Source organism: Pteropus vampyrus, unplaced genomic scaffold (genome assembly GCF_000151845.1).
Source record: "Pteropus vampyrus isolate Shadow unplaced genomic scaffold, Pvam_2.0 Scaffold2, whole genome shotgun sequence".
Taxonomy (NCBI): domain Eukaryota; kingdom Metazoa; phylum Chordata; class Mammalia; order Chiroptera; family Pteropodidae; genus Pteropus; species Pteropus vampyrus.
This window is the reverse complement of record NW_011888783.1, coordinates 14,663,249-14,687,223: the sequence shown is the minus strand read 5'-3', so window position 1 is coordinate 14,687,223 and position 23,975 is coordinate 14,663,249. Positions and strand designations below refer to the sequence as shown.

At 33.2% G+C, this 23,975-nt stretch overlaps 1 protein-coding gene across 4 annotated transcripts in view; it reads right to left on the bottom strand.

The window, feature by feature from the left end:
- The window catches only part of LNPK (lunapark, ER junction formation factor), a 61,101-nt gene that overhangs the window by 19,373 nt on the left and 17,753 nt on the right, over positions 1–23,975 (bottom strand). For 3 of the 4 annotated variants that reach the window (XM_011357191.2, XM_011357177.2, XM_023529348.1), the window contains 3 exons: positions 16,611–16,651; positions 10,746–10,829; positions 10,612–10,663 (listed from right to left, as the gene is read on the bottom strand). In XM_011357191.2, coding sequence (XP_011355493.1) covers positions 10,612–10,663; positions 10,746–10,829; positions 16,611–16,651 — 177 coding nt within the window. Of the gene's footprint in view, positions 1–10,611; positions 10,664–10,745; positions 10,830–16,610; positions 16,652–21,163; positions 21,183–23,975 lie in introns of those variants that run through there. The other variant, XM_023529352.1, reaches the window with a different exon arrangement.

Genomic DNA, 23,975 nt, shown 5'->3' with positions numbered 1-23,975 from the left:
TTTAAATCCTCTTTCTCTACATACTGGTAGAAAGTTTTATCTTTGTTCTAGTCTTAAGCTGTAGTAGGAAGAACACCATACAACAGTTAGGAGACCTGCATTTTCATCTTAGCAGATACCACCTGTTCTTATGTGAACTAAAAAGTCTTTTATACACTCTGAGTTTCAAATTTATTTAAAGAGTATTAGCAGAACCACAAACACAATCCTCATATTTTTTCCTAGCACTGGTCAAAGGCTTTCTGAACTACTGTGTCCAGTTCTTAGCCTCGTAAGAAAAAATTTCAATAAATTTTAGTTATGAGAAAAAAATCTTTAAATCTGAACGACTCACATTTGCAGATATGGAGACTTAAACTTAGGGTGAATTTGGCTCTTTATAAGCATGATTACGAGATGTAATTAGGTGAGGTATGGGGATATATCTTCAGGAGTGTTCATATTTTTCAATTTATGTTCATTTGTATGTTTAAATTTATATCAATATAATTCCTTTAAATAACCAAAATAATAAAGACCATGCATCCAACATCTCTTACTTTCATAATTTTCTAAATTCTACATTCACTGTATCATCTTTTTCACAGTCTACTCATACTCAGCTCCTTTAAATACAGTTTCTGCCCTACTTCTCTACTAAAATTGTTTTCTCATTAGGTTGATGACTTTTTATTAACAAAAATGACTCTGTAACATTTTCCTTCCCATAGAGGCAAAGCTTTTTTAAAAGAGAAAAACTTCCCCAACATTTTACTCTTCAACACAACACAATCTGGTTCTTGTACTCTTGTTTTGGTTACATTACCATCATTATTATTAGCATAGCTGCTCTTTATCAAATCCCTATTAACTGCTAGGAAGTATACCAGGCATTTTATGTAAGTTTATTAGTTTCATCAATATTTAGACCAACTCTTTGAGATAACTCCTATCCTCAGTTTTCAAAAGAAGAAACCAAAGCTCAGAAGATTAGTAGCCAAAAAGTCTCACAGTAAATAAGAGATGGAGCCAGAATTCAAACCCCAGTTTTTATAACGCCCTCGCTTTGTTACACAACCTATCAGATGTAATGGTCTCATTTGTCTTCTACTTACTTGATGCCTTGTAGACTATGACAGTGGATGCCATCTCTACAACACTTCAACTTTTTTAGATGCCAGTTTAGTTCTGCTTTTAACTCTGATCATTCTGTCTTTTTCCTGGGCTCTTTTTTCTCCATCTACCCTTACATGTTAATGTTCCCTGGGATTCTGCAATAGGTACTCTTTATTTTCTCTCCCTGGGCAATTTCACTCAGTTCCATAGTTTCAATAACTGTTACCTATATTTCCCAATGATTCCTAATCTATATCTAACCGCTACCTTTTTCCTGAGCTCCATATGAAATGATCAAATGCCTATAAGCCGCACCACCTGGATGTAATTCCCACTCAAAAGATCCCAAGGCAAATTCATTATCTTCTACATAAACATACTACTCCAATTCTTAGGTTCCTTATCTTGCTTAAAACACTAACGTCTAACCAGTTACCCAAGTGAAAAATTTAGGCCATATCTTGACTCCTCCCACTCACCACTTTCCAAATCTGCCATAGAGTGTTGTCACTCTACTCTTAAATCTAAATTCTCTTACATCTTGTCCTTTTTCAACAACTTTATCTAGTACAGGACTTTACCTCTTACCTATGTTAGATGCTATACTAACTGATCATGTCTTCAGCCTTGCTCTTTCCAATGCATTTTCCACATTACAAAAAAAAAAAAAAGTGTTCTTTCTAAAATGCAAAATTGATCTAAAATGCAAAGCCTCCAGTGGCTTTCTATGTTGCCTATAAAATAAAGTCCCAAATTCCATAATCTTTCATACAAAATCCTTCATAAACCCTACCACCTAAACCCTACCACCCTTTTTCAGGCATACAGTACTTTTGCAGTCCCTCAAGGTACCAAATTATTTCTCTCTTCTTGTCTTTGCATGTGAAGTAGACCTAGAGAGTACTTTCTTCAGGTGTGTTCTAAAAGCAAATCATTATTAAAATTTATAATACTTGTGATTCATGCTTACCTTCATTGTGGTCTTTAGTATGCTAAAATTATTTACATGTACACACCCATTTTTAAACAAGAACTAACAGGCAGGAATTACATCTTTGTAGCCCAAAATGTAGCAACATAACTGGCACAAAATATGAGCTTAATAAAAGTCGAAGAAACAAATTCACTTTCTTCCTCCATTTCAATATCAAATTTCCAATTGCCTATTACCCAACTTACATGGTATAGGAGGTACTTCCTCATCCCCAGAACCTATAAATATGTTATGTTTCATGAAAGGGGAATTAAGGTTGCAGATGAAATTAAAATTGTTAATCAGTTGAATCTGCGTTGCCTGCTGCACTGAGAATTTCAGCCTAACTTCAGGAGACCAAAAAAAAAGCTATCTTCAAGCAGAAAATTTACTAATTATATATACCACTTGCCAGCCTTTAGTTTACTTTTTTTGTTACTGTTTTTTAAATTAACATTACATTTTGCTTTATAGTCCTTTATCTCAACATTTACTTTTTTTCATGACCTTGATAATTTATTTCTATTCTAATTTGTCTCCTACCTCTCTCGGCTTTAAACAATGTGCACCTTGCAATTCACCAAGGTCTCATTTGGTAAATTACACTTTACATTTGAACAAAATTCATGAATTCTAAAAAAAGTTTCCTTTTATTTCCTTTAACTCAACTCATTTATTAAGCAACCATTATGAGTAAGGCATTACTGAATGGGATTCAGCACTGCATATAGAGGTGGCAAGCAAATATAATACATTACAAAATACATTCATGTTAGTATTATAAAAAAGGAACCAACAAAGTACCAAGGAGGGTCTAAGAAGGAAGAGATTAAACTCAGCGATGTGTTCATGGTAATGGTGGCATTTAAGATGAACACCGAAAGTAGATGGGGATAGAAATGTCTTTATTACCTGCATTAAAGTTCAGGTGGCAGTTTTAAAATAAGAGTCCAAAATTCTTTTATTTGCCTCCCATCAAATGGGGGAAAGATGATGTATATGTCCCCTCCCTTGAATCTGTGTTCTGTTACTGTTTGACCACAAGAATATAGGTGGGCCATTTTGTAGGACTACTTTCTGTCTCTTGGACTGCTTGCTCATAGAACCCAGCCACCATGTTAGGAGCATACCCAAGTGATCCCATTAGAAAGGTCCATATGGAGACAAACCAACGGCCAGCACCAACTTGTCAGCCATGTGAGTAAGCCATCTTGGTAGCAGATCCTCCAGCCCCGATCACATAGCTCCAGCTGACATGAAGCAGGGATGGGCTGTCTCTACCAAATCTTGCCAAAATTGCAAATCCATAAGCAAAATAAAGAATATTGTTTTAAGCCAATTAGTTTCAGGCTGGTTTGTTACACAAGAGATAATGGTAACAATATAAGTACAACACTTAAGTAAAGAACACCCAAAAAAGTGAATTTACTATTTTATGTTTTCTAGATTTTCTTAATCAAATGTACAACCCTCCCCGCCTCCCCCAAAAAAAGAAAACATCACAATATGAAGTACCATTCCATTTGCTATCAAGATCAAAATTAATTAAAGATTTCTACTTTAATCTTCCATAAATCCCACGGAACGCAACTGAGTAAACTCTTAAAATCTTCTTAAATAAAAAGTAATCCATTTGCTAGAGCTATGAAATTTTCTGCAATACCTACTGATTTCAAATTTAGCTGTAGCAGGATACAACTGACATTTGTTAATTTTATTAGTGTTATGTAAAAGTAAAAGGTAAAAGAAAATGTATAGGTGGCTTCTTTTTAAAATAAATATAGAAAGGTCTGTTAAGAATTTATTTTAGCTATCAGATGGCATCCTCCAATAATTTTATCAGCCTCCCTACTTCAGTCATTCACTCCTACAGACATAATCTAGTTTTCTATCCTTGCCATTAAGGATAACTGCACCGTTCTCAAGTTCAAGCATCCCACTCTCAAACCACACCTATCTTCCAGCGTATTACCTCTATTATTCTTTCAGCTCCAAGGGGATTTGCAATCCATTAAATATTAAAGGAATCAGCAAACTTTTTTTGTAAAGGATCAAATAGTAAATATTTTAAGCTTTGCCAACCACATGATTTCTGTTGCATATTCTTATTCTTTGTTATTTTTTAGAACACTTTCAAAGTGTAAAACCAATTCTAAGCTCAAGAGCCATATAAAACAGACCTTGGCCCAGATTTGTAGGCTATAGTTTGCAGACACCTTTATTAATACTACCAGCACATTTTAACTGTCCATCATCCCCCTGTCATGTCTTTATTTCCCTCATAATCATCTTAAATTCCATAATACATTGTTACAATCACCCCCTTGTATACAACTCCACCTCCCTATCTCTTTATCACTTTATCAAATCCATTAGGCAAAACCCCAGCCCTGTTTAAAACCAACTCTCTGCCTACACCATACCCATACAGCTACACAAAACGAGAAAACACAAACACCCATGCTTTTTATTTATGACCATTAACTCTTAAGTGGATGTTAGTGTCCCCTGGCATTCCCATCTTTTCCTAACCCATTTACTCTCTCACTCTCCTAGAGAATTATTTTATACCTTCTCTTTAGGACCCCAACATCTTCCCCAACCTCACTCTCATTAAGAAAAAAGATAGTACTAGACGAAAATCCCCACTACCTACTGATATCTATGTCCTCTGTCTTCCCTCCTTACTATAGATAAACTGTACACTTGTACCCTAAATCTCATTCCTTCATGCCTCCTCATGACTAGTTCGCCATCAACTGTCCCCACTTTCTCCATCATTAATTAGTCTATCTTCTAGGCCATTCCCAGTAGCACACAAACATGCTATCATTTCTTTCATATAGCATGTTCACTCACACATAAAAAGCTACCCATTTTTCCACTCCCTTTTCTCAAAAAAATTGTCCCTTGTCATGTCTCCAACTTCTCTATTCCCATACTTCCTTAAACTCACTCTAATCAGGCTTGTCCCCATTCTTCCACCAAAACTGTTCTTTTCAAGGTTACCGAGGACCTCAACATTGCTAAAATCAATGGTAAATTCTCAACCCTCAACTTACCTGGCAGCAGTTTTTGTCAGAGATGATTACTACCTTGAAACACTCTCTTCAATTAGTGTCCAGGACTCCGTACTCTCCTGGGTTTCATATCTCACTGACTCCTTCTTACCCATTTTCTTTTCCTGGTTCCTCTTCATTACTCTCAACATCTCCATATTAAAGTACCCTAAAGCAGCCTTGGCCCTTTTCTTTCTCCACATTTAAATCCTTGGTAATCTCATCCAGTTTCATGGTTTTAATATCATCCACATATTGATGACACCCAAATTTATATCTCAAGCCCAGATCATTCTTATTTACCAGACTCATACTCAACTGCTTCCTTAAAATCTCTACTTGGATGTCTGTCTAATAAGCATCTCAAATATACATGTCCAAAATCAAACCTGGTTCTTCACCACCTCATCTCAACCCCCCTCTAAAAAGTGTTCCTCTTACAATTTCTACCATCCCAATAAATGACAACTCTATCTTCCCAGTTACTCAGGCCAAAATCTTGAGGTCTGCTCTGACTCCTCCTTCTCTGACACCATATTCAATCAATCAAGAAATCTTCCACCTTCAAAATAGGCAAACTTGGATTATTTCTTAAACCACCTCCAATGTTACTAAACCAAGGTCCACGCCACCATCAGTGCTTTCCTAGATTAAAGCAATAGCTTTCTAAAGTCTCCTTGCTTCCACCTTTGCTTCCTTTGCAGGTTAAACACAGTAACCTTCCTTTTAAAACACAATGTTGATCATGTCTATCCTATGTTCAACACACACACAAAAAAATTTAAATCATTAAAAACTAAAGTTCTTATAATGATCTACATTCTGTAAGACCCCATATGGTATGATCCTTTACTACCATATTGGCCTCCTTGCTATCTCTAGAATAATCTGGGCATGCTCTCCACTCAAGTCTTTGAACTCACTGATTCTTCTGTCTGGAATGTTCTTTCCTCAGATATCTGCCTGGTTCATTCCCTTGCTTCTTTCGTGTCTTTGATCAAATGCCACCTTATCAATGTGGCCTTCCCTGACAACCCTATTTGAAACTTCAACCCATCCTCACTCAAGGCACTCCCTACTCACCAGCTTGTCTTTATTTTCCTCCATCTAAATATATATACACACATATATGTATATGAATGTGTGTACATATATTTACATATAATTTTTAACTGTCTCTTTCCTACACATACATACAAAAGGAGAGAGGTGTTTTGTTTTGGTTTTTGTCTGTTTTGTTCACTACTATGTCCCCAGGGCCTAAAACAATAACTGGAAGATAGCACACACACTGTAAACATTATTGGAAGAAAAATGAATAAATCAGAAATTAGAACACAGAAGTCAAATTTAATCTTATATATCAATTAAACCTTTAACAGAAATTTAATTTTTTAACATCCCCAAATATCTGGATTTATTTATCCTATAAAAGCTATTCAAGAATTTACACTGTGACAAATTCCATTTTTCATTAAATCCAAACTTTATTACTTTATAATCTAGAAATGGCATTAAGGCTTTTCATCTCTCAGTCCATGATTTCTACAGAACTAGAATAAATGCTAAGTGTCTAAGTACCATATCATTCTATTTAATGTATATATGTATTTAATGTATATCTGTATATTTATACATACACCTACTTTTCATGTTTACTTATTCCTCCATATCAAATGATGACACTGATTTTCTAAGATTTAACATCCACTGAAAAAAATTCCTTATAAAAAGGAGTCAAGGCTAAATTGTCAAGGTTATCATAAACAAGGAAAGTCTAAGAAACTGGCATAGCCAAAAGAAGCCTAAGAAGACATGACAACTAAATATAGTGTGATATCCTGGATGAGATTTTAAACAGAAAAAGAATATTAGGTAAAAACTAAGAAAATCTGAATAAACTATAGACTTTAAGTTAATAATAGTGAGTCAATATTAGTTCACTGATTTTAACAAATGTATTGTGTTAACGTAAGATGTGAATAGGAGGGGAAACTTTGTACAAGGATATATGGGAACTCTTTGTACCTACTTTGCAATTTTTCTATAAATCTAAAAATGTTCTAAAAGATTAAGACTATTAAAAATGGGGAGGCAGTCAGGTTAGTCACGTCCAGCAAATATAATACTCCGTTTAGTACTAAACCAAAACAAAATCAAACAATACTATTCTCAAATTCTATAATCAATCTCATTATAATATAGATCATTAACAACTAAGTAAGAAAAAATAAAAGAACAATAACTACTACACATGAATCAAAATTCTGGTTTGACAACCATGCAAGAGACCTAGTAAAATAAGGACAACATAATTAGATTCAATTTGGAGAGTACAGCTATTCAAGTGCCACATATGTACATACATACTTCTTTAGGACTTTATTCCCCCTTGCTATTATCTAAGTTCAGAAATGCATGAAAGAAAGGGAGAGAAAGAGGAAGAAAACAGGGAAGAGAAGGAGGAGGAAGAGAAGGTTGGTTCAAGCAAAGAAAAAAGACTTCATTTTAAACGCATAGAAACGTAAGACTACACTTTCAGGGGTCATTTCTATAGTTTGTCATAAACACGTAGAAACAGAACTTGAGCATAAATAAAATATATGATAAAGCCACCTATAAAAATAAGAAGAACTTAAAAGAGATTTGACAGGATTAATTTAAACAACAAAATTAAATTATAATTCTCAAAAGTAGAATAAAGTTGAAATACAGTTTATAATTTTTTAAAAAAAGGAAAAAAATCCAAACAGCAATTAGTTACAATAGACCTAGAAGAGCTAGGAATACTAAAATAGTACACTCCAGAAGAAATATTTTTTAAAAAGAAGTTATAAGCTTCTTAGGGTCAAAAACCATATTATAATCATCTGCTTATTCCCCATGGTGCCTGCACATAAGAGTTATTTAATACATTCTTTTAAATGAAAAATTCACTAAAATAGTTAAATGTTAATTCTCTAGAAAAGAATATCTAAAAGTTATGCCACAAGAATCCAAAGTGGAGAGACCAGCAATGGTTTTTCTATAATTATGATATGACATCAAAAGGAAAACATTTATTTGGATTTCAAAGTTTCTAAGGAAAGATAAGTTTAGCTTTTTCAAGTAACTTACGTTGCCTAGATATTAATAAATACTTAAGAATGTTAATAAAGAGGATCATACATCTGTTCTTTTTTAATGAGAGAAAAAAACAGATTTTTTAAAAAATAACAGCTTTCTGCAAAATATCACATTAAAAAATATATTCCCTAACGCTATCTAAGAAGTATTTTTCAAAAGTTAGTACCAGTTACACCAAATACTGTAAAAATCATAGAAACCTAAACGATAGGCCAAAAAACTTTTTTATAATTACTAGAAAATATAAATTGTAGAAAATTTAAGCTGATATTTAAAGTAGGAGTTTCACTGTAATCAACTATTTTAATCATATGTAAACTTTACATTTTTCAAAAGCGCAGGCTAATAATATTTCTAAAATCCAAAATTCTTATATATTTTGGATATTAGCCCCTTATTGGAGGCATTGTTTGTAAATATCTTCTCCCATTCAGCTGGTTGCCTCTTTGTTTTGTTGATGGTTTCTTTTGCTGTGCAGAAGCTTTTTAGTTTGATATAGTCCCATTCATTTATTTTTGCTGTTTACTTCCTTGCCTTTGAGGTCAAATTCATAAAATCTCTAAAATCAAGGCCCATGAGTTTAGAACCTATGTATTCTTCTATGCAATTTACTGTTTCAGGTCTTATATTTAGGTCTTTGATGCTCAACTTCACTAGCTATTAGGGAAATGCAAATCAAAACCACAATGATATACAACCTCACACCTATAAGAATGGCTATTATCAACAAAACAAGTAATAAATGTTGGAGAAGTTGTGGGAAAAAAGGAGCCCTCACACACTGCTTGTGGGAATGCAAATTGGTACAGCCACTATGGAAAACAGTATAGAGGTTCCACAAAAAATTAAGAATAGAATTACCATATGACTCAGCGATCCCTCTTCTGGGTATCTACCTTAAAAATTTGAAAACATTTATTCATAAAGATATATGCACCCCATTGTTCACTTTTACATTATTCACAGTGGCTAAAACATAGAAACAAATAAGGTGTCCTTTGATAGATGATTGGATAAAGATGTGGTACGTATATATAATGGAATATTACTCAGCTATAAGAACAGATGAAAGACTGCCATCTGTGACAACATGGACGGATCTTGAGATTATCATGCCAAGCAAAAAAATTCAGACAGAAAAGTTGAAAACCTTGATTTCACGTATATGTGGGATATAAAACTGAAAGCAACCAATGAACAAGACAAACAAACAAAAACTCATAGACACAGACAACAGTTTGGTGGTTACCAGAGGGAAAGGGGCGAGGGAGGGAGGCAGAAAAGGGTAAAGGGGGGTCAAACATATGGTTCCAGATTTGACTTTGGGTGCTTAACATACAATGCAATATACACATGACATATTATTGACCTGTACACTTGAAACTTATATAATTTTGTTAACCAATGTCACTTCAATAAATTTTAAAAAATAATAAAAACCAAAATCCTATTTATGGAATATAGAAGAGGATAGGATTCTTCCCACATAGCTCTGCCAATTAGAAAACCTAAAATTACTACAGCTTTATTTTGTACCTATAGCCTTTGTGGATATTTATAAAAGAATTGACTTCTCAAAATTCTAAATGTCATCTTAGCTTTATTAACCAAGCTATAATTCTGAAGATTTATAAGAACAGATGTTAAATTTATTAAAATAGTAGTATATTCTATAACAAAAGTCTTACAAATTATATTATTATATTCTAGAGAAAAGAACAAAGAGAGAATCCAATGCGAACTCAGAAATATCTTTTCACATGCCAGTCTTGGGAAAAGTTTATGTACCGTTTGAAATAATGACTTTTTAAATGTTACATAATATTTAATGATATAACAATGATGATTTCATTAATAATCTTGCGACATAACCTCAAAAAGAAAGCATTAACATTATTTATATAGCCATAATTCCATTCATTTCTAAATTATTTTATTTTCTTCCTGAATAAGTGTTTAGAAGAAACTTCATATTTGACAAAAATCTTCATTAAATTTATCTCAAAAATAAATCATAAAAATGTAAGAATTTTTGTAACAATAAATATTCCAAGAGATCCTTATTTAAAGGGGAGGGGGAAAAAAACCTTACAAAATATTGGTGAAATTCCTTAGATTTCAAAGATGAAAACCATTTATATTTTTGGTCTTAACAGATACCTTTATCAACATAATCATGCAAAATCAAAATGAAATAAACTTATGCCATCACTCCAAGTCATATCCCAAATTACCAAATAAAAATTAACATAAAAGCATTCTACATAAGTTTTTACACACCTCTATCACACTTTTGAACTCACTTGGGTAAATATGGATCTTTCCAACAGCAGCAGCAGTTTCTACAAAGTTATTTACCTTGTCCAGGTCTTGCAGTTACAGCTGCTCCAGCAGATGGCGGCTCAAATTCCTGTCAATTATAATAATGTTACTACAGTGATGTATTACAATGTGCAGTTTATAATAAAATAGTAGTGATATCACAGACTTACCTTTGCTTTCTTTGATTCTGGATCAAACCTTTCAAGAATTAATTTAGCCGTTTTATAAGTTTCTTTTTCCATAACTTCTTCAAGCTGCGAACGAAAATTTCCATAAATTGTCACATTTTAAAACACATACATTACTGATTTTATAAGTCCTATTCAAAAAGTGTTCAAGTGAAAGACTTAAAATAAACAGCCTATAATATATCCAGATAGCATAAAAGACTTCTGACAGTCAAATAATTAAAATCCAGATTTTAAAATGACTTCTAACCTCTAATATGTTACTTATATTTAACAGCTTTACTGCAAGGAAATACCAAATATTGCTAATTGTTTACATATAATGAGGAGAATAATTACATGCACCAACTTCAATAATGGAATGTGCAAAAATCTATCAGCCATCATTATTGGAAGTTATTAGACATGACAAGCAAATGACAGGCAATTCCTCAGATTTATTTCCTCATAGCACTTAATGCTATTAATTTAAAGAAGGTCGTTAGCCAAGAGCTTTACAAAATAAAATCTCTGTGCCAATTAACTGCTGTCAGCATCGATTTTAGATTATTTATTAGCAGAAGCAATTAGCTTGCTGCAAATGCAGTGAAAACTCACTAACTGGGAGAACAGCCATGGAATTTACTCAAATGACTTTAAAAGCTGAAGCTCCCCCTTTTTTACTTAGATTCAAACTTCAGAGGGAAAAATCTGAACATAGTAAGAATTTAAGCAAAATTTTTACCTAGTTCTATGTTCACACTAAGGGACTATAATTAAAACAGTTCATTATTATAGCATTTTATTTACAATGCACTCAAGTCACTTTATGGCTTAATACATGGGTTTAATTTTAAAAGTAATCACTAGTAAAGTATCATTTAGCAGTTACAGTCCAATATCAGAAAAAGTTTAACTTCAGTGTGAGATAGTCACAGCCATGACAAATAGCAAATGTGCAAAATAAAATGCTTTTGCAAAAATTGGATCAGAACCTTTTCCTTCCCAGTGACCACTGATAGCCACTTAGATTCATTAAATGTCATATTCCAAAGGACACAGCACATTTACCAAATTAAAAATACAGTTAAAAATATGCTGCCACAATAGTAGTTAATAGATCCTCACTAAAAACTCAATTTAACATTTAAGAAGGGCTTAGATGAAAGATTTATTAACCTTAGTTTACTGAAATTAAAACATTTTCCTAATTATTTCAAAATTATAATAAATTTTCAAAACAAGCAAGTTTAAGTTTCTGATTTAAAGGAAATGTTTGTAATATCACTGTAGAGTTGGGGAAAAACTGAGAATAAGACTAGAAAAGGGGCATGATAGAATACATCCCCAAAATAACATAATCTACATAGAATATCAAAGAGCTGAATCCTTGATCTCTATAGATTAATTTTTGATGTTTTAGAACAGTGCTGTGGCAATAGAACTTTATGTAATGATGGAAATGGTTTATATCTGCATAATACAGTAGCCACTAAGCCATGTGTGATAAATGAGCACTTAAAATGTTGCTTGTGCAACTGAAGAACTGAACTGTAATTTTATTTCATTTTAAATAATGTAAATTTAAAAAGCGACATGGGGTTAGTGGCTACTGATTTGGACAACACAGTTCTAAACTAAGACTATTGCTAGGTTTAAAAAGATAATTATATACAATCAGGATCTTTAAAACAACACCCAAAACTCAAAACCAAAATGCCACTTCATCAAATGATTGCAATTCCTGGTAACTCATTCAGCAAGTATTCATATTTAACTCTATGTACATGTAAATATCTTAAATAAAATCATTTACTTCATTTAGATCAGTGGAAATAACATAAACTTGAAACTGTGAAGTCAGAAAAGGTCTGAGTTCAAAGCTAGAAAGACTTTAAGCAAGTCTGTTGGCCTCAGTTTCTCCTTTTGTAAAGCAGATACATTAAGATTTTCTTCATAGCACTGTTGTGCAATTTAAATATAATGATGTAAGAGAAAGAATCTACAACAGTACCTAACACATAATCTTCAATGATATCTCAATTATTCAGACTGGGTCTGAAGCCAGCAATGTTTCCAAATACCCTAATCCCAGGATTCAGGAGTAAAACACCAGATTCTCGGAATTCCCTAAATTAAATTCCTTTTGATTTTCATAAAATTTTATATATTTTAAATAATAATGAATGATATAACAAAGAGTAAATTATTTTTCTGTGACATGGTTATACTAAAAGTTTCAGAGTTTATTTAAAAAAGAATAATAAATAGATGGTCAGTTATTTTTTAGGAATCAACATTATTTTGACAAGTATATTTTAATAACATGTAACAATTATTTCTGCCTGGTATAGACATTTCATCATATAGAACACTAAAAAAGAACACCAATAAAATAAACATCAATTTTTTTTAATTTTGAAAGATAACCACAAATATTTAATATTTCATAATTATTCTTGAAATAAAAATTTAAAATATATAAAGCATTAATGGCCCTACCCAATATTCATGATTTTTGTTTCATGACAAATATTTCAGATGTAGAAAATTGTCTTTTGTTTTGCACTGACTTTGGTCAAATTATTAAGAGTATACCCAAAAGTATCTTAAATTCAGACCATTGGGTACATGTTGCATCATTTAAATTCATCCTTTTATAATGATGAAAATATTGTCTGTTTATCCTGATTTTGATTTTGCTGCTGAAATCAATATTGTTTTTACCAATTCAGATTTTACGTCATTCTCTGATTTCATACAGGAGTATTTCATAACAATAGTCACATCTTTTCTCTCTGCATTTCTTATGTTAAAGTATTTACAAAGATCTGTAGCTCACGGTGAATACTCAAACTCTGGAAAATGCCAGCAAACATTATTGGGTAATATAAAAATGTAACATTTGAAATGTCTAGCGAGGTTAACAGCTCTGCACGGAATCACATGCTGAAATTGCCAATTTAAGGATATTCTTTGCTCCCAAAATTTATGTCATGAAATATCATCACAGGATTTTGTAAAAAGTATACTATGTGTATAATTTATTTGTAAGAACAACTCACCATTAATGACAGGCACATAAAACATACTTATAACATGGCCACAAAATCAAGACTGACTGACTGTAATTAGACTGTGCCATTTCTCTTCTACATGCTCCTGTCCTGTTCCCAGAAATGTCCACATTAACCTACCGCTCAGCATGTCAGCATTTCTCACTCTTGCTTTCAACTGACATTAGTGGATTCCTTTGAACCAGTAACATTTGTAGTTAACTGCTAAACTTTAATTCCCAGAGAATTATAACACTTTTTCCCATGTTCCCACTTTCTCAACTTATTTTTCTCAGGATTTGAAAAAACTTAAATTTCCTGAAAAATGCCAGAATTACCACATAGAAATACTATTTTGGAAAAGGCACAGCATTTTCATGAAACCACTTACAGAGGCCATTTTGACGCATATGTTTTGTATCTTGACCTTGAACTGCTTTGATGGATGTTCATGGATTACCTATTCAGAGGGATTATCTATTGAATAGTGATGTTTTTTTAAAACTTAAAGTTTTTTTTTTTTAAGATCACAAAATATGTGAGTGGCAAAATATACACATCCAGACTTGGGACTTTTTTAGATAACTAAAAATTAATTCCAGCTTTATTTTAATAAGAAAATACATTAAATTCTTAGATTTAAAACATTGTTAAGATGTTACTCATTTTCCTTTCTAAGTAATTTAACTTTTTAATCAATTGATAATTCATGTTCATTGTTACAAATTACACTTTTACAAATTACAAATTTCATTACAAATCTATTCAGATTGAAGAGAAGTATACCTAAGGAAACCACCTTTAATAAAATGTCAAGTAGTAAGTATAATGTATTAATTTTGTTAACAAAAGAAAAGGTTTAGGAGTTGAATAATTTTAGACTGAGTTATTTTGCCTGTAGGCATTTCAACAATGAAAGTATTTTTAAGCTATAAATGTAGAATTTAAATTTAAACATCAACAAATAAGTTTTTTTAAAAGATCAGTTTTGATTACATTTAGCTTATTCTTAAAGTATTGTCCCTTCTTTTCTTCTCATTACCAGCACAATCATTAGCTAGCACTGTGCTACTTACTAATTCACCCTTAACACCTATTGTTCTAAACAAAGTGTAAAGCTACTCAAACAAAGCAGCTTTGTTAAGGGCTTGAGCAATAAAGGCCAGAGACCAGTTCCCAGTAGCAACAGTATTATAACCAGCCACAGTCAAGTCAATGTAAATTGTGTTCCCTAATTAATAAAATGAGTTAGAGCAGCCAACATATTTTTCTTTAATCATACTGCAAAAGAAATGCCATACTGAAATATTCTGTAATTCTAATGCTTCATGAACCATTTAGATACAGACAACTATTGAACCCTGAACTGAATTTCCCAACTGTGAGGCCTAGATGAAGCATCTTTTATGTTGAGATTCCTTCAAGGGCTATTAAAGAAGTAAATAGCTAGGCTGACCCTTTCACAGAATTTTCCAAGTTTGTTATGTTACTCTATAGAGAGTTTTTACCTAATCATATGATCTCTAAGATTCTGTTATCTGATGTGATGCCACTGACATTGTGACAGCTTATCATCACTTAGAACTTTTTATTTTCTTGTTGTTTTTTTTTTCTTTTTTCTTTTGATTTCTTCTTTGTCTTTTCTACTTTAACTACTATTTCTCCATTTTGGTACAAGTAGGGCTTGGCTCTGACCACCACTACCAGCTCTTCTTTTTATCATATCAGCAAACCAAACAAATCATATCACAACTTCTATATTACTGATAACTATCACGATTTCTCACTTGAATTCTGGCTGCTCCATAATGTACAGAATGTCAGAAATATAATACAATATAATGGAAGTATATCTATACTCCAATTTAGGACAATCAAAAATGTTAATGCAATTTTGATAAATAACCTCACAGAACACTGAAGAAGCATCAAACAAACAAAACAGATAAAAAATCCTTTCAGAATTAAAGTTCCTTTATTTTTCAGGTACTTAAAATCCTTAAGGCCAGTGTCTTTTATTATCAATTCACAGAATAATTTTTAACATTAATCTTAACCTTCAAAATTTTTATTAGTTTCATGTATAATTCTAACATATTACATGTTAGACTAAAATACATTGATCATTTACATCTAATTAAATTTCACTAAATTTCCATATAACATGATAATGCTATCAATGATCATTTTCATACTTCTAAAATAATTATATAATAAAGTATATGGGAATTCAAGTCAAAAACCAAGTTCAGTTCACTTATTAAAGACTATAATATATCAACTTCTAAATATCTAGGGCCCTTCCTCTCTTACTCTTGGCCCTCTTTCCAACACATACAAAGGATGCATTTAACTGGCCCTAGCTACCCATTTAATGAGAGTTCCTGATAGAAAATGGAAGAAACCAAAGAAAAAAAATCTCTTTCTCCCCTTTTATTCAGCCTTTTCATGTTAAACTTGTCTTTTACCTCCAATCTTCTTGTTTCTCTCTCTCCTAACCTAATCATGTTAAGAAAACCTGAGAACAAACATATGTAGATGTTTGGTCCTTTTTTGGCCCTTATCAATAATCGATCTGGACACCCATTTTTTTCCCCCCTCTGCCTCATTTAGTCCTCCAAAATGATTCATTTATTTACTTCTCAGCTTCCAACTAACATAGATTTTTTTAAATTTCTATCAAAAATATTCATAACTTAGCTTCATCATTAAAATGCTATCTTAGAGAGTCATTACAACATATAAACATTAATGATTCACTTTTTAATTTATTAGTTTTATATAAATTAACTTTAAATAAAAGTTAACTTACTATTTTTTTCTTCTGGGATTTTAAATCATCCAATGCTTCATCTAGAAAACATGATTCAAATCAAAGTTAAATCAGATATTAAATTACTTAGGTATAAGAAAAAATTATGCCAAATGATATACATTAAGCAACCAATCACAAGAAAATGTTCTCATTTTAAGATTTCTCACCAATGTGTACAGATAGAAATTATCTCAATCTTTACCCATATATAGTTCATATTTTTGCCTATATTATACATCACAAGCTAAGTAGGGAAAAATGGTTTTTACATAGAATATAACACCTTTCCAAATTTAAGAACATATATTTTTAAAAATATTTGCAGAAACATCACTATTATTTTTCTTTCCTTTCAAAATCCCACCCAAATTTACAAAATTAATACCAAATCTCTTTGTATACATTGGTAATAAAAATGTTCTCATTGTTTATAAGGAAATAAATACATAATATATTTTATTAAGTTATTCAACCTTCAAGAAATTGAGCACTAATAAAGAAAACCTTTTGAAAATCGAAAGTATATACCTGAAGGGGGACTTGGAAAGAAAGGGGATACCAAACTTTTCAAAATTAAACTTTTCTAAGATTTGCCTGTTTGTTTAGGTGACCATAGTGTGTGTAATATGAAGAATCATTTCAAAAATTATCACTTATGAATGTCAATGTCTGATTTACAAATGTACCTTAAGTTTCTATTTTTTCTCTAGAAATATTGTCAATGTCTGCTTTACAAATTTATTTTAGGTTTCTAGTTTTTATCTAAAAACATTTAACTAGTTATATTTTCACTATTTTTATGAAGAAATTCTGCTATGAAGAGATATTCCATATTTAATATTCTAATTTTGCTGACCATTGCTTTTCTGTGAGTTAGAAATATCATGATGAGTACTTAATGTGGTAATGTCAATGTTTATTTTATTCTTTTAGCACAACTATATGTCATTGCATAATGAACACAATGATTTGCCTTTTTGGGGGGGTTTTTTAATTAAAAATTAATGCTTTGTGTTTTGATAACAAAAGTCTACATTCCATTGTACTCTAAAAGTGCAACATTTAAAGTCCAATTTTCTTTTCTGGTTCTTAAATAATAAGTATGCACTAGGCAAAAAAATAAAATAAAATTGTCACAATAAAGCAATACAGGTGGCACTTGAAATGCTGTCAAGTTAAAACTACATCACTGATTTTTTGTGCATCCTGCAACAATCTGAAGTGTTGAGAGCACCACATACAGACTGTCACAACTCAACTCTGTCATTATATAATGAATGCCGCTAGATAACACATAAATGAATGGGCATGGCTGTGTTCCAATAAAAACAATAATTTGAATTCCATACAAATTTAATATATCACAAAATACTGTTCTTTTGAATTTTTTCAATTATTTAAAAATGTGAAAGCCATTCTTACATCATGAGCTGTACAAGGTGGTAGGCAGGACTTGGTTCATAGGCTTTTGTTTGCAAATCCTTAATATATAATAGGTTTTACTTGTAAAACAAAGAAAATAAAACTAATAAAGAACAAAAAGCAAGGATACAACCAATAACTTCAGGCATATATGTGTATATGTACATGTGTGTGTATATATATGCATACATATATATATAGTACCTGATATGCTTTAAAAGAAAAATGTATAAGACAAGACAATCTTTTATGATGGCTATTTTAAATGTACATGTACTACCTAATCAAATGAATTAGTAAAAATTTTTGAAAGGATCCTTAAAGTAAATTTTTAAGCAAAAATTCTTTTACATATTAACCAAGTCCTGATATGCCTATTTGTAAGTTAAAATATTCATACGTTTGATTTCCTTAGAGAATTGTTTCCAAGGACTTTTAAAATAAGGTTTCTTATATATTTTTAACTATTTTATTAGTTCCATGAAGTCAGAGAGCATATTTGTTTTAAACTTCTTCCTATCCTCCCAGCAGCTACTATATTACTAAATATCACTAGAAACAATACCATAAGCTTAATTTCTTTAATCTAATAAAAAGTATCAATATCTTTTAAGACCGTATCAAACATCACACTTAATGGTTAATCAGGAACTAGACAAAAATACTTGCTATCTCCACTTCAATTCAATATTATTCTGGGTCTAACCCATTAAGGCAAGAAAAAATTTAAAGGCAAGAAAATTTTTAAAAATGATTGAAAAAGAAAAATTAGTACCATCAGCCCAAATGTGTATAACACTTTCGGCACTTACATGCTTTCACATATAGTTTTGTTTAATACCTGTAATAGTCCTGCCAAAATAAATACTCGTTTCCATTTTATAAATTAAGAAACTAAGGTTCAGAGAATTTAAACTTATTGGTAGGAAAAAAAATATGGTCAGTGTGGCTGGAGCAAAAGTGAAAAAAGAAGAATAGAAGGAGGTGAAGTTAGAAAAATGACAAAGGCCAGAGAATTGGGTAAGAATTCAGATTTTACTCTGGTTGCAATGGGATACTACTGGAGAATTTTAAGCAGAAGAGCCCCAAGATCTGATTTATACCTTAAAAATAGACTAGTTAGAAAGTCATTGCAGTAGTGCAAGCATGAAATGATACTGACCTGAATTAGAACAGAAGTAGTAATAAAGAAGGTTAGAAGTGGTCAGATTCAAGATATTTTTGGAGGTAAAGATGGTAGGACTTTGAAATATATATTAGATTAAAGGGGAGAAATATATATTAGATTAAAGGGAATATGAAGTCAAGATATGGTTTTTCCCCCAGATGATTGTATTAAGTCAGGATTATATTCCAATAGGGACAATACAATAGAAACAGATAACACAAAAGAGAGGATAATTCCAGGAAAGGATAACTGCAAGAGCAGAGTTCTTGAGATGGCCAGAGTATTCAGAATCTACAGCATAAATGGAGGGCTTAGCCATAGATAGGATCCAAGTCAGTCTTCCAGAATACCATGAAGATAACATACTGAATTACAGATGGGGCTAACTTGATATATTTGGTGGCAAAAGTAGCTCCCATTTGTTTACATCTATTTTTCTCCATAAAATGAGACTATCAGGTAAGAGTTGCCAGGTAGACTGTGGGGTTTTGTTTGTTTGTGGCTTCTGAATTTTTATTTGATTGGTTGGTTTTATTTTGGTTTGGTTTTTGGTTTTTGGTTTTTGGTTTTTGGTAGGTAGGTATTACTAATTTGAGAAATACAACCTCACAGATTTCTGGTCAAGATGGCAGACTACTCTATATATGCCTATATATAGATTAACTGCTATACATGCCTCCTCTCACAACCACATCAAAATTACAACTAAACTATAAAACAACCATTATTGAGAATCACCTGAAGTCTAGCTGAACAGAGGTCCTACAACTAAGGACAACAGAAGATGCCATCTCGAAAATAGAAGGAGGGGCAGAGACACAGAACAGGCTAGTCTCATACCTGCATTTGGCAGTTAAAAACTCAGGAGGGTTTCTCAGCTGCGGAGGTTCCCCTGGAGGAGCAAGGGGTCCCAGCCCCACACCAAGCTCTCAAGCCCAGGTTCCAGTGCTGGGAAGAGAAGTCCCCACAATGTCTGGCTATGAAAGCCAGTGAAGATTGTAGCAGAGTGAAAGAGAGGGCTGCTAGAGTCCCAAGTGTTCCTCTTAAAGGGCCTGCATGCAGACTGATTCATTGACAGACTCACTCAAAGCTCCAATGATAGAGCAGCATCTCCAAAGGCTCCAGGGACATACAGGGAGGACCTGAATTGTCTGGCTTCAGGGAGAGGGCTGAGGGGCAGCTTCTTCCCAGACAGAAGTGCTGGCAGAATCCATTGTTTCTTTGTTGAGCCCTCCTCCCTCCCAGCATGCAGAGGCAGGACGTCACCATATCAGAGTCTCCACCAACCTAGCTAAGATGGTTGTCCTGTCCTGGTGATTTCCTAAAACGCTGCCCTACCCAACTTGTGGGCCCACCCAAACCAAATCCAGTGGCATTTCCATACAAATAGCCTGTCTTGGCTCATGGTACAGGCTTTCCTAAAATCTCTCAAAAGTTCGCAAAACTCAAACAAGTAGCATCTGGTCTCAGTATGTCCCTTATCACTAGCTGAGCAGCCCTAAATCCAACACTAGTGGCAGCCAGCCTTGGTTTATAGCTTGGACTCTCGAGGCATTTCCAAGCCCAGCTTAGGTGGCAGCCATCATAGATTGCCAGCGGCTCATGCCAGGTGGTCCTGAGCAGGGCATAGGCTTGAAGCTGAACTTGGCCTGTGGCAGGGCCCCTCCCAGGAGGCCCTGGAGCCGCATGCTTGTGGTTAGCTTCAGACCAAGCCAGAGCACCAACCAGGGCAGTATCTGAGGATGACACACCCAAAGGGCAGACCGGGCAGGGACCAGTGTCCTACTAAAGTGAATCTTACTCCATAGGGTCAGCCCTACACAATAGCTCCTCTACTGTAGTCACCAGCCAGCCCACACAACCAATTACCCCATGGGTCAATCCCTCCCATTGATGTGCAAACAGCAACCAAGGCTCGAATACAACAAGAGGGCAGACACAACCCATAAAAGGAGCATACCTGGAGACCTGGCTCAGGCGAACAGGGAGACAGTGCCACTGGGCCCCACAGGACGCCAACTACATAAGGCCACTCTACTAAGACCAGGAGACACAGTAGTCCTACCTAATACATAGAAATAAACACAGTAGATTAAATGAAGCAGAGAATTGAAATCAGCAGTTTGGAAGATAAAGTAGCAGAAAACATCCAATCCGAACAACAAGATGACAAAAAAAAAAAAAGAATCCCAAAATAGGATAGTTTATGGGACAACATCAAGCATACCAAAATTTGCATAAGAGAAGTACCAGAAGGAGAAGGGAGAAACCAAGGAACTGAAAACCTATTTGAAGAACTAACAATGGAAAACTTCTCTAATCTGGTGAAGGAAATAGACGTACAAGCCCAGGAAGCACAAAGAGTCCCAAACAAGATGAAGTCAAAGAGGCCCACACCAATACACATCATAATTAAAATGTCAGAGGTTAAAGAGAAAGAGAATCTTAAAAGCAGCAAGAGAAAAGCAATTAATTACCTACGAGGGAGCTCCCATAAGACTGTCAACTGATTTCTTAACAGAAACTTTGCAGGCCACAAGAGATTGGCATGAGATATTTAAAGTGATGAAAACCAAGGGCCTATAACCAGCAAAGCTAACATTTAGAATCGAAGGAGAGGTAAAGAGCTTCCCAGACAAGAAAAAGCTAAAGGAGTTCATCAACACCAAACCAGTATTACAAGAAATGTTAGAGGGACAAATAGAAGAAGGAAGAGGAGGAGAGGAGAGAAAGGGAAGGGAGAAGGGGAAAAGGGAAAGAGGAAGAGGATCAAAAATATCAATAAAAAAAATGGTAATAATTGCATATCTAGCAACAATTACTTTAAATATAATTGAATTAAATGTTCCATTCAAAAGATAGGGTGGCTAAATGGATAAGAAAATGAGACCCTTACATATGCTGCTTACAAGAGACTCACTTCATATCAAAAGACACATACAGACTGAAAGTAAAGGGATGGAAAAAGATGTTTCATGAAAATAGAAACAAACAAAAAAGCTGGGGTAGGAATACTTATATCAGACAAAATAGACTTTGAAACAAAGACTTTAACAAGAAACAAAGAAGGACTCAGTAATCCCACTGGATATTTAAACGAAGAAACCCAAAACACTACCTCAAAGAGACATGTGCATCCATATGTTCATTGAAGCATTATTTACAATAGCCAAGATATGGAGGCAAGCTGGGTGTCCATCAATGGATAAATGGATAAAGAAGAGGTGGTACATATATACAAAGGAATATTACTCAGCCAAAAATGAATGAAATCTTGCCATCTGCAACGACATGAATGGACCTAGATGGTATTGTACTGAATGGAGAAAGTCAGACAGAGAAAGACAAATGCCATATGATTTCACTTACATGTGGAATCTAAAGAACAAAATAAATGAATAAACAAAACAGAAACAAACTCATAGATACAGAGAACAGGTTGCCAGGATGAGAGGAGGGTTGGGGTGGGGGCATGAAAAAGGGGAAGGAATTAAGAAGTTCAAATTAGTAGTTACAAAATAGTCATGGGGATTTAAAGTATAGCATAAAGAATACAGTCAATAATATTGTAATAATTATGTATGGTGTCAGATGGGTACCAGATTTATCAAGGTGACTGTTTCATACCTTATATAACTGTCAAATCACTATGTTGTACACCTGAAACTAATATTATATGCAAATTGTTATTGAAAAATTAAAAAATTATTTAAATAAAAAAGAAATACAATCTCAAACAATGCTCTCAAAGAGAATAAAGTGAATTTACTAGGGAACTATAAAATAGGGCTGTGCAGCAGTTTCAGGTGGACATTTGGTATTTGCAATCATAGATATTTTAAAATAATTCTGGTCATATTTAATTTTAAATTAGTTAAATGAAATAAACATTTCAAAAGCAGATTCTCAGTTTCACTTGACATATTTAAAGTGCTCAAGAGCTATATGTGGTTAGTGGCTACCATACCAGATAGCACAGATCTAGAATCTTTCCGTCATGGCAGAAAGTTGACTGAATAGAGCTGCCCTAGATTAACTCTGAATTTGAGCTGGATCCACCTGGCTATTGGCAAGTTCTTCCTGTGAGATGATTCTCTACTCTGTGTTTGACAAGTCCAGAAGTAAGTGAAGTCTGTTTAGTTTACATGTAGCATAGGGAGTTCACTCTAGCAATCAGTCTCTTTCTTTCCACTCCCATGGTCGTTGCTCCCAGCCTTTCCCAAGTAGTTTACCAGCCCCCTCATTTTTCCTCCCTCATCTCTAAAGAATCCATGTGTCTTCCTGAAATCCCTCTTTGATCCCACCCTTTGAAGAAGAAAAGAATAAAAATAAAATTAAATATGTCTGGTCACCATGTTGTATGATGTTCCTCTAACAAATTTAGCTTTTCTAATACAGGCATAGATTAAGCATATAAATATTTTTAACCAGGATAGAGTTTAGCCAGTTGATTATACAATATATAATTGTATTTGAGCAAGGTATAGTTTGCCAGACAATTAGGCTGGGAAAGAAGGCAAAGGAGTCAAGGGAGTCTGCAAAAAATCATCATTGGACTAGACCACAGAGCCTAAACTCAGTAGAACTCATGAGCAAGGAGGACAGTTTGAAAGTAATATATCTGTGACCATTATTTGGATCCTGAGCCAATCAATCAAGATATTTTTAAAGTAAATGATATTTATAAGATAATTGGAAATTTAATATTTTTATATGTAATATTTTATGGCATTAAGAATTCTTTTTAAAGAAACAAATAAACTAACAAAACA